Source organism: Tupaia chinensis, unplaced genomic scaffold (genome assembly GCF_000334495.1).
Source record: "Tupaia chinensis unplaced genomic scaffold, TupChi_1.0 Scaffold144741_1, whole genome shotgun sequence".
Taxonomy (NCBI): Eukaryota; Metazoa; Chordata; class Mammalia; order Scandentia; family Tupaiidae; genus Tupaia; species Tupaia belangeri.
Window position 1 is genome coordinate 547329 of NW_006204601.1, and position 14490 is coordinate 561818.

At 43.9% G+C, this 14490-nt stretch overlaps 1 protein-coding gene across 2 annotated transcripts in view; it reads left to right on the top strand.

Annotated features, from left to right (window-relative positions):
- The first annotated feature begins 412 nt into the window (after window positions 1-412).
- LSM12 (LSM12 homolog) overlaps window positions 413-14490 on the top strand; it is a 28086-nt gene continuing 14008 nt past the window's right edge. The window contains exons 1-2 of one of the 2 annotated variants that reach the window (XM_006167372.3): window positions 413-758; window position 880. In XM_006167372.3, the coding sequence (XP_006167434.1) occupies window positions 502-758; window position 880 (258 nt within the window). In that variant the 5' untranslated portion in view covers window positions 413-501. Of the gene's footprint in view, window positions 759-879; window positions 881-2458; window positions 2590-14490 lie in introns of both variants that reach the window. The other variant, XM_027767827.1, reaches the window with a different exon arrangement.

Consider the following 14490-nt stretch of genomic DNA (forward strand, 5'->3'; position numbering starts at 1 on the left):
CTGGGACTCTGATTCTGGTTTATCTAACTCTACAGCCAATGTTCTTGTCACTACCACTTTGAAATTAGTTAAAATCATCTTAGGTAAGTTTAGATCAAGTCCTCTGGGCCTCTGATTCCTCATATGTAAAATGGAGAGAATACATGTCATTTTATATAGAGTTCATTCATTAAACTCTCGTGTGCAAAGTGTGCACATAATGGAAACTATAACTCCGTCCTCTTTCTCCCTTTTTTTCCACGTATGTAATTTGTCTTTAACTTCTAAAATGGACCCTACAAGCACTTAACCAAGCGGGTGACGCTTCACAAACATTTTCCAGATTCCCCTTTATTTCCTCTTCTTTCCTCTTCCACCTTGGCTCCCGCCCCACCCAGCACTAAGCCACGCCCAGGCGCGTGACGTCAACACGCCCCGTGCGTCGCGTCGCGGCGCTCACTGGGGGCCCGGCTTTCGCCCGCTGCTGCCGCCGCCGCCGCCGGCCGCGGCTGCTCTCCCAAGATGGCGGCTCCTCCGGGCGAGTACTTCAGTGTTGGGAGCCAGGTGTCCTGCCGGACGTGCCAGGAGCAGCAGCTGCAGGGCGAGGTGGTAGCCTTCGACTACCAATCCAAAATGCTGGCTTTAAAATGTCCCTCTTCCAGTAGAAAGCCCAACCATGCAGACATCTTGCTCATAAACTTACAATATGTTTCAGAAGTGGAAATAATTAATGACCGAACAGAAACCCCTCCTCCCCTAGCTTCACTCAATGTCAGTAAGTACCGCGGCGCGGGGGGCGCATGCGCACGGCCCTGCGCTCCCCTCCCCCTTTCGCGGGCCCTTCGGTCAGCTTTGGGGACCCTGTCTCCCACCCCTTGCGGGAGCCGAGCCTCAACCGAGGGTCTGTGGGTGGAGTGGGGGCTTGACACGCGGATGGCCTTTTGGGGGGAACGCTATGAGAGAGGATTCTGTGATTAGGAGAGAGTGTGGTGGGAGGGGGCTGGTGGATTGGAGCCCACTGTGATTAGGAGTGGGTGTGGTGGGAGGGGGCTGGTGGATTGGAGCCCGGATGGAAAGGGGGGCGGGTAAAATCATGGGGAGGGGGTGTGTAGGGTAAAGAACTGTTAGTAGGGCAAGGGTATGGAATTTAGGAGGAGGTGTCTGTCGTTGGGACTTGGTCCAAGAAAGGGTGGCGGAGCGGTGACCAAATGGATCTTGCCTGTTTGGGGGGAGAGTAACTGCAGGGCAGAGTTTTGTGTCTAAACTGGGGATAGTGGCATGTTTTGTTGGTGCATGTGTCTGCGTGATGCAGTTGAGGGGAGAGTGTACTGATTTTTAGCTTCTCAGTCATTTGGAAATTGTTGTTTTGGAATGCTGGCCCAGAGAGGGCTTGGCTTGCTATGTTTTCAGGGGCGAATGGGTTACAGGTGAAAGAGTAAGTTCTCATTTTCTCTTGCCCAGTCCAGCACATGGAGTCCTGACTTTACCACAGTAGTAGCCTCCTTTTAAAAAGTAGCAGAGTTAAACCGAGTGGGAAAGGTGGCTTGCTTCTTTGGTGTGGAAGTGATTTCTGAATTACTCCAAGAAATTCAGTCTTGAAAACAAAACACTTCCTGGTTGAAGTAAGTCCTTCTATTATTTGAGCTACAGGTGGGTTTATGTGGATATATTTTTTTGAGAAGTAATCCTTTAAGGCAGCTTTCAAAACAGGGTTTCCTACTGAGTGTTGCCTTTGAATGGCAAGTATTTTAATTCATTTAACCACTGGTTGTAGATTTCTAGCTTAGGAAGATGGCCCTGAAATTAATTATAGCAAGACAGTTGCCTTTTTTTTAACAAGAGGTCACACCAGGACCACGTAAGACCTTTTACATTAGTGGCTTGTTGGAAGGGTCTTGAAATGAGGGATTACTCTACTTTTAATTGGCCCAGAGCAGACTCTTAAGTAAATGGTTAGAGAGCGAGGGAATGAATGGATGGATTAACTTGCTGGGTCACCTTGGGCCAGTTTCCTTTCCAGTACTGTAGTTTTTTCCTCTGCAAAGTGGGAAATCTTAAATTTAAAAAAGTAAAAAAAGCACTGTACAGATATAGGGAATTTTCTACCAAGTATTCTACCAAGAACGGAAAGTACTGGCTCTTCTATGTGGTTCATAAGTTCAAGACAGAATATGCAAGGCATTAAAACTGCATTGTGCCTTTCCATAAAACTGGGAGAGAGGACAGAAACTGTTTCAAGGCTTCCAATTTTGGGTCATGTTTGGGTTTGAAAAAGTTGAGATCTTTTGGTTGTGGGTTGGGGTGGGAGGAAGGGACAGGCAGAGGTCTCCTGAGGAGAGCCGTGATTGTTCTGAGGCCCTCTCGCTTGTGGCATATCTTTTATACAGGCTCGTGTGAATCATGTTTTCTGTACCCCTTTTCAGTTGTGTCAGTGCCTCTGTTTGCTCTATTTTCCTTAACTTTATTTTCTCACCAGAATGTCCCTCTTCCAGTGGAAAGCCCAACCATGCAGACATCTTGCTCATAAACTTACAATATGTTTCAGAAGTGGAAATAATTAATGACCGAACAGAAACCCCTCCTCCCCTAGCTTCACTCAATGTTAGTAAGGTAAGGATTCAAGGGCAGGTCTGGCTCTCAAAAATGATGGGAAAGATAATCTCATTAATTCTTGGTGACATAGACATTGTCCATTGTCTATTTTTAATTGACTTATAATTGCCTTTTTTTTGTTTTGTTTTTTGTTTTTAAATGTCCAGTTAGTTTTTCTTTTTGTTCCTGGATATCCTCAGTGACTCTTACGAAACCTAAAAGCCCAGGTAGAGTTGAAAGCTTGCTTTTGCCTTTTGTGAAAGGGGCTTTTTCGCCCCTCTAAACCTGAAGTCCATGTGTAAGTTTCTGTTGGTGGGGTTGGGTGGGGTATCACCCATGGATCTCCAGAAATTGTGTGGATGTGAATGTGTATGAACATGAATATATGTGTTTCCTGGATGGAGATCTGGAGTATTTTTCAGAATCTCAGGATTTATGACCTACCGAAGTTTGAACAGCCACTTTGAGTTTCGTTTTTGTCTTGATGTTTGAATTTTGAGATCTGACACAACTAGATGCTTAGAATAATTTAATCTTTTTTTTTTTTTTGAGAGGTTTTTGCTATAGGGCACGTGCGCTCGCCAGACAGACAGAGACATAGAGAAAGAAAGCGGAAATCACCCCCCGGGGGGCTGGTCAACCCACAATCCCTTCTCCTCCATTCTCCTCTCGGGATCTTGGGTACACACGCACACGCGCCTGGCGTGAGTTTTAAGCCACTGGGTCTGGGACGCGAACCGTGGTCGACTACGTGGGAGTCCAGCGACATAGCCATTATGCTAACTACTGGTTCCCGAGAATAATTTAATCTTATATGTACAAATTGATGTCTGGAAACCCCTAACTCACTTTTTTGACTCTTCACTTCAGTCAGCCAAAATTCATGCTGATCATTAATAATAATGCTTTAAGCCCTGTCCTTGGAACACTTCATTCCAGAACGATTGGCACCTTGTCCATCTGTACTCAATTATAGGGCATCTCTTCAAAGCAGTTGTCTTTAATCATCACTTAAGCTAAAGTCATTTGCCACTACTATTCTTTCTTGTCGCACCTTGCTCTTCACAGCTAGGTGATCATCTAATTTATAGTCCAACCTAGGACATATTTGAGAATAAAAAAGGGTGCTTTTACAGCCATTGGGACAACAGGTATAATTTGTGGGTCCTGTGCAAATTGGGACCTATGGTTACTTTATTCATAGCCCTTATTTTTTTTGAGAAAGAAAGAAATGTTTTGCTATAGGGCAGGTGCGCTCACTGTAGAGACAGAAACACTGAGAGAGAGAAATCACCTCCCATGGAGGATGACCGTGCCATAATCCCTTCTCCTCTGTTCTCCTTTTAGGATTTTGGGTATGCATGCATACGCTCCTGGCATGAGTTTTCTTTTCTTTTTTTTTTTTTTAAATTATTTAATTTTATTTATTATTAGTAGTAGTAGTATTCAGTTTGAGCAGAGAGTGACAGAGGCAGAGAGAGAGAGAGAGAGTGAGAAAGCAAGTCTCCAGGTCCAGGACTTGAACTATGGTCAGCCATGTGGGAGTCCTGTGCCTTAACCACCATGCCACCTGCCAGCCTCTCCCCACCTAATGAGTTTTAAGCCACCAGGTCCAGGACTCGAACCGCGGGTAGCCATGTGGGAGTTCAGCGCCTTAATCACTAATGCCACCTGCTGGGTTCATCTTCATAGCCTTTTTAAAATTATAATCCTATGTTATTTATTTGTCTAATGTCTGTCTTACCACTTTATTCTCCAAGAATGGGAACTATATCTGTTTTGTTCCCTATTGAGTGTACAGAGCCTGGCACATAGTAGGTGCCTAATAAGTGTTGGATGAGTACATTATGTCTTTGGTTTTAGTAGCTGCTTTTTCCTTGAATTACTGTGGTAGAAACTTTTCCTTCTAGATGAGTCTAGTAATAATGTATATTCTCTTGTCTCTTGGGAATGTGGTGTGTTAGCTACATCCAGCAAAGCAGGGAAACACTTAGGCAACTGAAACAGTAGAGGATAACTGAGGTTAGTGAATGTAGTTACCTTACATCTGGAGTGCCCTTCTCGCCTGGTTCCAGGAAAATGCCACACATTTTTTAGTGATGGCCAAGGACAGATTTGGATGGATCTTGGGTTTCATATTGAGGGCTGTTGTTGCGTACGGGCTGTCTGTTCTTTAAAGCTTACAGATTTTTGAAGCCATAGCTCTCTCAGATACTTTCTACTAGAATATAGGAGCTCTTTGGTGGTGGTCTTTTAGCTTGTGAGATTTTTAAAAATTTGACTGTAATAATTTATTCCTAGTATGTTAAAGAGGAAAATAGGATCCAGGTTGTCCTGAGACAGACTTAAAGGAAGTCTGTCACTAGGCCTTTAGTGAATAGTTCAGGAAAGAGGATCAGAAAAGGACAGTTTTCTCAAATGAAAAGATACTAGGTTTCTGGTGACCAACAAGTACCACCATTTAGAGGGACTGGAATGGCGTGGGTGGGACTGTTAAGTGGTAGCTGCTAAGAAGCAATTCTTTTTATGTATGACCTGGTACAAATAGCTCTTGGTTATTTAGTTTGTGAATTATGTTTGTTTTTTAGGGTTTTGCTCTCTGATGGTCAGTTTTAGTTGTTTACTAGCACTGCTGTAAATTAGTTGTTTATTCTTTTAGAAAAGCAGAGGTAGTAATAACCTGGGGAATACCAGAAATCTTTACTTTTCTTACTCTGTGGCCTGCTTGCCAAGTCTTGGAAAGGGTTTGCTGGGAAGATAAGTCAGGAACTGAAAACTAAAATTAGGTTGGAGGATTATCTTTGGATTTCATTTATTCATTCTTCATTTGCAGAGATATTTGTGAGTAAGCTATACTGGCTTTCCCTTGAAACCAACCTTTTAGGATGCTTTGTGATTCTTCCTTGGAGATTGACTTAGAGCCTGTTATGGAAAATGGTTTATCTAGGCAGCTATTTACATGTTGCTTGAGTGACATGAAAAGTGCATCTCATTTTTAAGGGCACAGACCTGGGGTTTTCTTAAGATGGAGGATTGCTTACACAGGTAGAAGGGAACTAAAATACTCTCCAGATATCTAGAAGGAAACTGTTGGAAGTGTAGTGCTTCAAGATGCTTGCAGTCTTGTGGGATATTCCTTATGTATTAATAATTTCCAGTGGAAGATACCGTCACGTCTCTGTTCATCTTGCTAACTTAGTAAGTATCCTACTTAATTAAACCTATTGATATACTGGATATGTTTATCCTAGCTGAACAGGAAATGGAAGAGAAGGCTTTTTAAAGGAAATAGTTAATACTCATTCAACTAGATTATGGATAAGCTAGCAACTTCTTAGAAATAAGCCTGTTTGACTTTTACTTTATTTATTTATTTTAATTTTATTTATTCATTCATTTATTTAGACCAGAGAGCGAGTGAAAGTGAGAAAGCAAACTCCCAGGTCTGGGACTTAAACTGTGGTTGGCCGTGTGGGATTGTCCAGCATCTTAACCACCATGCTATGTGCTTGTCCCATGTTTATTTTATTTATTTATTTTCAGTTTGCTGACTATGTGCTTGGCAGAGAGAGAGACTGAGACAGAGACACACACACAGAGAGAGAGAGAGAGAGAAAGTAAGAAATCACTGTCCAGAGGGGATGGCCACACCCCAGTCTCTTCTTCATTCTCTTGGGATTTTAGGTGCACAAGTACATGTGCCTGATGTGATTTTCATGCTGTTGGATCTGGGACTCGAATTATGCAGTCAGCCATGTGGGATCCAGCTGCCTTAACTAACATGTCCTGCTGGCCCATGTGTTTTGCTTTTAATAAGCAGTTCACTGTAGGCTAAGAAGTTTTAGTATCTATTTCGCCAGTAGGATGAAAGAGGAAGCTGGGGAGAAAACAGTGGGGTGGGGACCAGCAGGTGGCGTGGTGGTTAAGGCGCTGGACACTCCCACATGGTCGACCACAGTTCTAATTCCAGACCTGGTGGCCTGCTTTCTCACTTTCCCTCTCTCTCTCTCTGTATCTCTCTCTGTCAAATTAAAATAAATGAATGAATAAATAAAATTAAATAAATAATTCTTTAAAAAAAAAACAGTGGGATAACAGAGTGGGAACTCTTGAATGTCATTTTATTTTCTCCGTAGTAATACTGTACCCTGTTAAAGTGTTTGGAAATTCCCAATCGTAAGACAGAAACATTCAAATAAAAGTATAAAAGCATACCGAACCCCAGATTGTTCATCATGTGGCTTGCTCTTAGTCTATGCTTTCACAGAGGAAGACTTAAATATTCTTGATGATGAGAGCCCTGGGAACTTCATGGTAGAAAGAACTGGGGTATTTCTTAACAAGTTCATTTGAATTAGCACATCTTTTACTCTGGGGATAAGGATTGGCCGTGGTTTAGTAGAGCTTTCAGGAGATGATTTGGAACATGTCAACATTAACCAGGTCTTCTTTTTTTCTTTTTTGTTGAATAGAGGAGAAAACAAGCTTATCAGTTTAAGTTACTCACTCAGGGTTATATGGCTAGTAGTATGGGAACTGGTTTTTTTTTTTTAGTTTTTTGCCATAGTGTACCAGCACTTGCTGGAGAGAAACAGAGACAGTGAGAGGGAAGATAAAAATCCCCCCCGCAGGGGGGATGGCCACACTGTAATCCTTTTTCCTTCATTATCTTCCTGGGATTTTGGGCAGGAGTACCGCCACTGGGTCCGGGACTTGAACCACAGTTAGCCATGTGGAAGTCCAGCATCTTAACCACTATACCAACTGCTGGTCCCCATGGAACTGATATTTTTAATGTGCCATGCTTTTGGCTGGCAATAGACATTTAATTTAATCCTAACGAATTCTTATGGGAATAGTTGCCATCTCATAGAAGAGTAAATTGAGGTTCAGAGGATGTCATGGGCCTGAAGAGCTGAGTTGTTTGTTTTTTTGAGAGAGATTTTTGCTATAGGGCACATGCACTCACCAGAGAGACTGAGAGAGAGACAGCGAGAGATCCCCCCCCGGGGGATGGCTACACTGCAATCCTTTTTCCATTATTCTCTTGGGATCTTGGGCATGCACGTATACTCGCCCAGTGTGAGTTTTAAGCCACCAGTTCCAGGTCTCGAACCACAAGGTCCAGGTCTCGAACTACATGGGAGTCCAGTAACATGACCATTAGGCTATCTCCCCTGAAGAGCTGAGATTTGAACTCAGGTTTTGATGGCAAAGTCCTGTGTTTCTTTCTTTTGTGTGCTTAGCCCAAGGAACTCATAGAGTAGTTTGGTGAAATGCAATGAATATCAGATATCTATAATACTAAGCATTGTTTCCTTTTTTCTTTCTTTCTTTCTTTCTTTCTTTTTTTTTTTTTGAGAGATTTTTGCTACAGAATGCATGTGCTCATCAAAGACAGAGAGACAGAGTGAGAAAGCAAGAAATGACCACCCAGTGGGGATGGCCACACTGCAATCCCTTCTCCTCCAATCTCCTCTTGGGATTTTGGGCACCCATGCACACACACCCAGCGTGTTTTAAGCCGCTGGATCTGGGACTTGAACTACAGTCGACTATGTTGGATTCCAGGGACATAACCATTATGCCATCTGCTGGTTCCTAAACAGTGTTTTTAAGTAAAGAGAAATGTTTGTATGTGTGGTCAGGGATAAGGTGGCTTAGTAGAAAGAACCTAGGAGTTAACCAAGCAGATCAGTTTTTCTTTTGTTCATGCATTCATTCTTTTTTTAGGTTTTTGCCATAGAGCTTGTGTGCTCGATGGAGAAAGACAGAAAGTAAGAAATCACCCTCCCCCCTTAGGGGGATGGCCATGCTGCAATCCCTTCTTTTCCTTCTCCTCCCAGGATTTTGGGCTCATGTGCCTGGCCTGATTTTCAAGCTTTTGGGTCCAGGACTTGAACCATGGTTAGCCATGCAGGAGTCTAGCACCATGCCATAGTCTTTTCTCTTTCTTTTTTTTGTTGGGGGGAGGTTTTCGCTGTAGGGTGTGTGCACTCACCAGAAAGACAGAGAGAGACAGAGACTGAAAGCAAGAAATCACCTCCCGGGGGATGGCCATGCAACAGTCCTTTCTGCATTCTCCTCTTGAGATCTTGGCCATGTACCCAGCATGAGTTTTTTTTTTTTTGGGGGGGGAGAGGTTTTTGCTACAGGGCGGGTACACGTGCCAGAGAGACAGAGTCAGATAGATTCACCCCCCATGGGGGATGGCCACACCCAGTTCCTTCTCCTCCATTCTCCTCTTGGGATCTTGGGCATGCGCGCACATGTGCCCGGTGTCAGTTTTAAGCCACCAGATCCAGGACTCGAATCGCGGTCAACTACATGGGAGTTTAGCGACATAGCCATTACGTCAACTGCTGGTCCCTCTTTTCTTTTTTATATGAGAGAGATTTTGACAGGGTAGCACCATGTCATACTCCACCCTGTCTCCTAGGCTTCTGGGCAGCTAGGACTGTATGCTTTGATACTGTACCTGCATGTTTTGGGGTTGGGTGAACCTGGGCCTCTCATGCTGCTCAGCAATTGCTCAGTGGTACCTTCCCATTTGCATTATTGTGACTGGAAATAAAAACAATTTTTATTTCCTGCAGGCTATATATACTTGCTCTAGAGACAAGCAGAAAGAGAGAAAGTGAAAAATTAACCCCTTGGGAGGTGCCCATGCCACAATCCTCTCCTCTATTCTGTTAGGATTTTGGGCATGCAGAATTCCGGGCATGCACGCACATGGACCCATTGTCTTTCAAGCTACCAAGTCCAAACTTGAACCACATAGTCAGCCAGTGGGATACAGCCTCCTTACCCATGTGTTAGCAGACTGGCCTCAGATCAGTCTTTAAAGTCACTTTGCCTCTTAATCTATTTTTTTTTTTTGGAGAGGTTTTTCCTTTAGGGTGCATATGCTTGTGCAGAAAGGCAGAGAGAAACAGAGAGATGGAAAGCAAGAAATTACTCCCCAGGGGGGATGGCCTCGCCATAGTCCCTTCTCTTCCATTCTCTTCTCAGGATCTTGGGCATGCACGCACATGGGCCCAGCGTTAGTTTAAGCCACAGGGTCCAAGACTCGAACCGTGGTCAACTACATGGGAGTCCAGCAACATAGCCATTACATCAACTGCTGGTCCCTTTTAATATTACTTAGCATAATTTTCCTCACTATAAAAGTGGACTGATGTCAGTACCTATCTCACAGTTACAGAGATTAGGTAAAGTTGATTGGAGTTGGTAATGGTCTGTTTCGTGTGTAATCAACTGATATTTAAGTTCAGGACATAGTCTGGGGAGGGAGGGGAATACAGTTAAAAAGGAAATGCAGTCAAGAACATCAATTTTATGGGTCAGTCCTCCCTAGCATTAGATCTGACCTTCAACCAGTCATCAGAACTTGCCAGCCTGGGGTGGGGGAAATAAAAATTGAACGAGAAAATACTAATATGTAACATTTAATAATTAAAAGATGTTTACAAGAGACCTCTTGTTTGTGACAAGAACTAACATGACTTTCAAGGGCAGGTAGTATGCTTAATTGAACACTTGTCTGAAGACGGCAGGTCAGAGTGAGTGGTTACGGAACTTAGGACGCTGTGCTTTCTGCCTCTAGTCTCTTGGGAAGGGACTTGTTGACTCAGCCAAGGCCAATGTATGTATTCATTTGTTTCAGTGGAGGCATCCAGTGCATTGAGAATTGAGTGAGATGTAAGTCATTGTACTGCTTTGCTGAGTTAGAGAATACTTTTCTATAGGTGTCTGAGAAATAAGAGGATTAGCAAAAAAAAAAAAAAAAAAAAAAAAGACAAAGCCTGGAAAATTGAAATCCACAATAATACTAGGGCGTAGGGTCCAAAATTTCACGGGAAATGCACATTATGAAAACTACATGGGGAACCAGCAGTTAGCGTAATGGCTATGTCGCGGGACTCCCATGTAGTCGACTGCAGTTCGCGTCCCGGCCCCGGTGGCTTAAAACTCACGCCAGGCGCGTGTGCGTGCTTGCCCAAGATCCCAAGAGGAGAATGGAGGAGAAGAGATTGCGGCGTGACCATCCCCCCTGGGGGGTGATTTCGTGCTTTCTGTCTCTATGTCTCTCTCTGTCTGGCGAGCGCACGCGCCCTACAGTGAAAATCTCTCCAAAAAAAAAAAAAAAAAAAAAACTTCATGAATTTCAAGATGTTTTGCATCAAAGTAAACTAGAACTTTAATTCCATTGTTTTCTTCTTTTTTTAATATGTCAGAGCATATTCTTGTGGTGAGGGTGGGTGTGAGAACGCACCCCTCCTCAAGTGGGATGGTTAGGCCACAATCCCTTCTCCATTTCTCCTTTTGGGGTTTTTTGGCATGAGCACATACGTATACACCTGGTATGCTTTTCTCTTTTTTTAATTAATTAATTTAACTCCATTTGTTGTTATTTTTTAAATTTGACTGGACAGAGACCGGGGCGGGGGGCAGTAAGCTACCAGGTCTGGGACTCGAACTGTGGTCAAACCATGTGGGAATCCAGCGCCTTTAACTACCATACCACCTACTGGCCCCATACCTGGTATGTTTTTCAAGCTACTTGGTTTAGGACATGCACCATGAGTCGGCCTTGTGGGATCCAGCTGCCTTGACCACTGTGCAACTGACTGGCCCTAACTCCATTTTTCATTCTCTCTCTCCTAAATTTGCTAGAGGGCATGTGCTCATCAGAGAGAAAGGGAGAGAGTACTCCTTTGGGACTTGGCCACTCCATAGTCCCTTTTCCTCCATTCTCCTCTTAGGATTTTAGGCATACGTGCACATTTGTCCAGCATGTTTTTCAGGCCAAGTGCCTGGAACTTGAACTGCATAGTCGGCCATATGAAATCTAGCCACCTTAACTACCATGTCACTGGCTGGCCCCCTAATTCCATTTTTCTACAGTTTCTTTTTCCCATCCTGATAGAGCACATGTATGCTCATATGAGAAAGAGAAGAAAAAGGGAGAAAAGGGATGAATGGATATGAGCACCCTCCACAGAGCCTGGTTATATACTTCCCCCAGTCCTATAGACCAACAGATCTTGGATACTGGCATTTGTGTTATTACTTGTTTCAGACTGACCAGGCTGAGGATTTGAACTGTGGTCACTATGTAGAATCTAAAGTCCCCTTGAATAGTTTAGGCATTTTGCTTTCCTTCTTGAGCCACTGATCTGCCAGCATCTTGGCCATTTATCACCCATATATCCATTAGCAACAAGCAGTTATCAGATAGAACCAGGTAGAGAGATTCTAAGAGCTTATCATTGGGCTCAGGTAATGAGAATGATTGGCTGTATTGAATAAAAATGGTTGCTAGAAGGGCCAGCAGGTGGTGTGGTGGTTAAGGGCATTGGACTCCCACATGGCTGACTATGGTTCGAGTCCCGAACCTGGTGGCTTGCTCTCTCATTTTCCCCCTCTTTCTTTTTCGTGTCTGCCCCGACTGGTCAAATTAAATAAAAGTTAAACAAAATAGTTCTTTTTCTTTAAGAATTATTAAAGGGACCAGCAGTTGGCATAATGGTTATATTGCTGGACTCCCATGTAGCCAGTCACGGTTTGAGTCCTGCACCCAGTGGCTTAAACTCACACCAGGTGTGTGTGCGTGCATGCCCAGGGTCTTAAGAGGAGAATGGAGAAGGGATTGCGGCATGTCCATCCCCCGCCAGGGGATGATTGCTTGCTTTCTGTCTTTCTGCCTCTCTTCCTGGTGAGTGCACATACCCAATAGGAAAAACCTCTACCCCCCAAAAAAAATTACTTAATTTTATATATTTATTCATTTATTTTTACCAGAGAGAGAATGGGAAAGTGAGAAAGCAAGCCACCAGGTCCAGGAATTGAACCGTGGTCATCCATGTGCGAGTGTCCAGCACTATAACCACCATACCACTGACTGGTCCGCAAATAATTTTTTTTAAGAGAGGTTTTTGCTATAGGGCGCATGCACTCTCCAGAAAGAGACAGAAAGCAAGAAATCATCCCCTAGGGGAATGAATGGTCACATCGCAATCCCTTCTCCTCCATTCTCCTCTCAGGATCTTGGGCACGTACACACACACCTGTCATGAGTTAAAGCCATTAGGTCCAGGATTCAAACTGTGGTCGACTACATGGGAGTCCAGTGACATAGCCATTACGCCAACTGCTGGTCCCCCAAAATAATTGTTTAAAAAAAAAAAATGGTAGCTAGACATTGGTCTGGAGTTGGAGGGGCCTGGTAAAGCTAAGGAGATAAAAGGTTCCAAAGTTCATTTTAAAATCTATTCGATTATTATTTTTAAATTCCCAGAGGACACTTGTGCTAGAGAGACAGGAGAGGGAGAGAACATGATGGGATGTAGTAAGGCCACCAGTCCTCCATTTTTCCATCTTGTTGGGATTATGGGCCTGCATACATGTTCACAAGCCCAGTATGATCTTTTTTTTTTTTTTTTAATCTTTGAGAGGTTTTTCACTATAGGGCGCGTGCGCTCGCCAGACAGAGAGAGACATAGAGACAGAAAGTGAGAAATCACCCCCCAGGGGGGATGGTCACGCCGCAATCCCTTCTCCTCCATTCTCCTCTCGGGATCTTGGGCACACACGCACACGCGACCGGCGTGAGTTTTAAGCCACCGGGTGTGGGACGTGAACCGCGGTCAACTACGTGGGAGTCCAGTGACATAGCCATTACGCTAACTGCTGGTTCCCTCCAGTATGATCTTTTTAAAGAATTATTTTATTTAATGTACTTAAAAATTTTTTATTTGACCAGAGACTGACAGAGTGGCAGGGGGCAGGGAAGTGAGAAGGCAGGCCACCAGGTTTGGGACTCAAACCGCAGTCGGCCATGTGGGAGTCCAGCGCCCTTAACTGCCATGCCACCTGCCGGCCTCAAGCCCAGTATGATTTTCAAGCTACCAGGCTGAGATTCAAACTGTATGGTTGGCCATGTGGGATTTAGCTTCTTTAACCACTAGTCCACAGAGCTGGTCTAAAAAAGTTTTTTTAATTGCTAGAATGAGTGTATACTCTGTAGAGGGAGGTGGAGAGAGAGAGGTGACCTCCTCATGGAGGGTAGTCATAGAATAGGCCTGAGGGGAAAAAACAAGTGGTACCTTGCTGGGGCGTGGTCATGCTATAATCTTTTCTCTTCCACTGTTCCATTTCATTGGGATTTTAAGCACTCGTGCACATGCGCCCAGTGTGTTTCTCAAGCTGCAGGGGCTGTGATTCAGATCATAGTAGCCATGTGGGATCTGGCTCTGTTAATCACAAGGTACAGGACTGGCCCCTAAAATGTTCACTTTAAAAAAAAAAAAATTTAACTTTATTTATTTAAATATGATCAGAGAGGAACAGAGAGAGAGAGAGGGAAAGTGAGAAAGCAAGCCGCCAGGTCTGGGACTTGAACCGCAGTTGGCCATGTGGGAGTCCAGTGCCCTTAACTGCCATGCCACCTGCCGGCCCGTTTTTGTTTTTGTTTTTTTAAGAGATTTTTTTGCTTAAGGGCGCAGGTACTTACCAGAGAGACAGAAAGTGAGAAATCACCCCCCACCCCCCATGGGGGATGGCCATGTTGCAATCCCTTCTCCATTCTCTCAGGGTTTTGGGCATGCACACAGGTTTCAAGTCTTCAGGGTCCAGGATTCGAATTTCTGTCGGCCGGTTAGGAGTCCAGGGACTTAACCGTTACGCCATCTGCTGTTCCCTAATTGTGTACTTTTTTTTAAAATTTAAAGTGGTTTATTTACTTTTATTTATTCATTTATTTATTTTAATTTGACCAGAGAGACACATAGAGAAGAAGTGAGAAAGCAAGCCACCAGGTCCAGGACTTAAACCATGGTCAGCCATGTGGGAGTTCCAGTGCCTTAACCGCTATGTCACCTGATGGTCCACTCCAATGTGCCATTTTTTTTTTTTTTT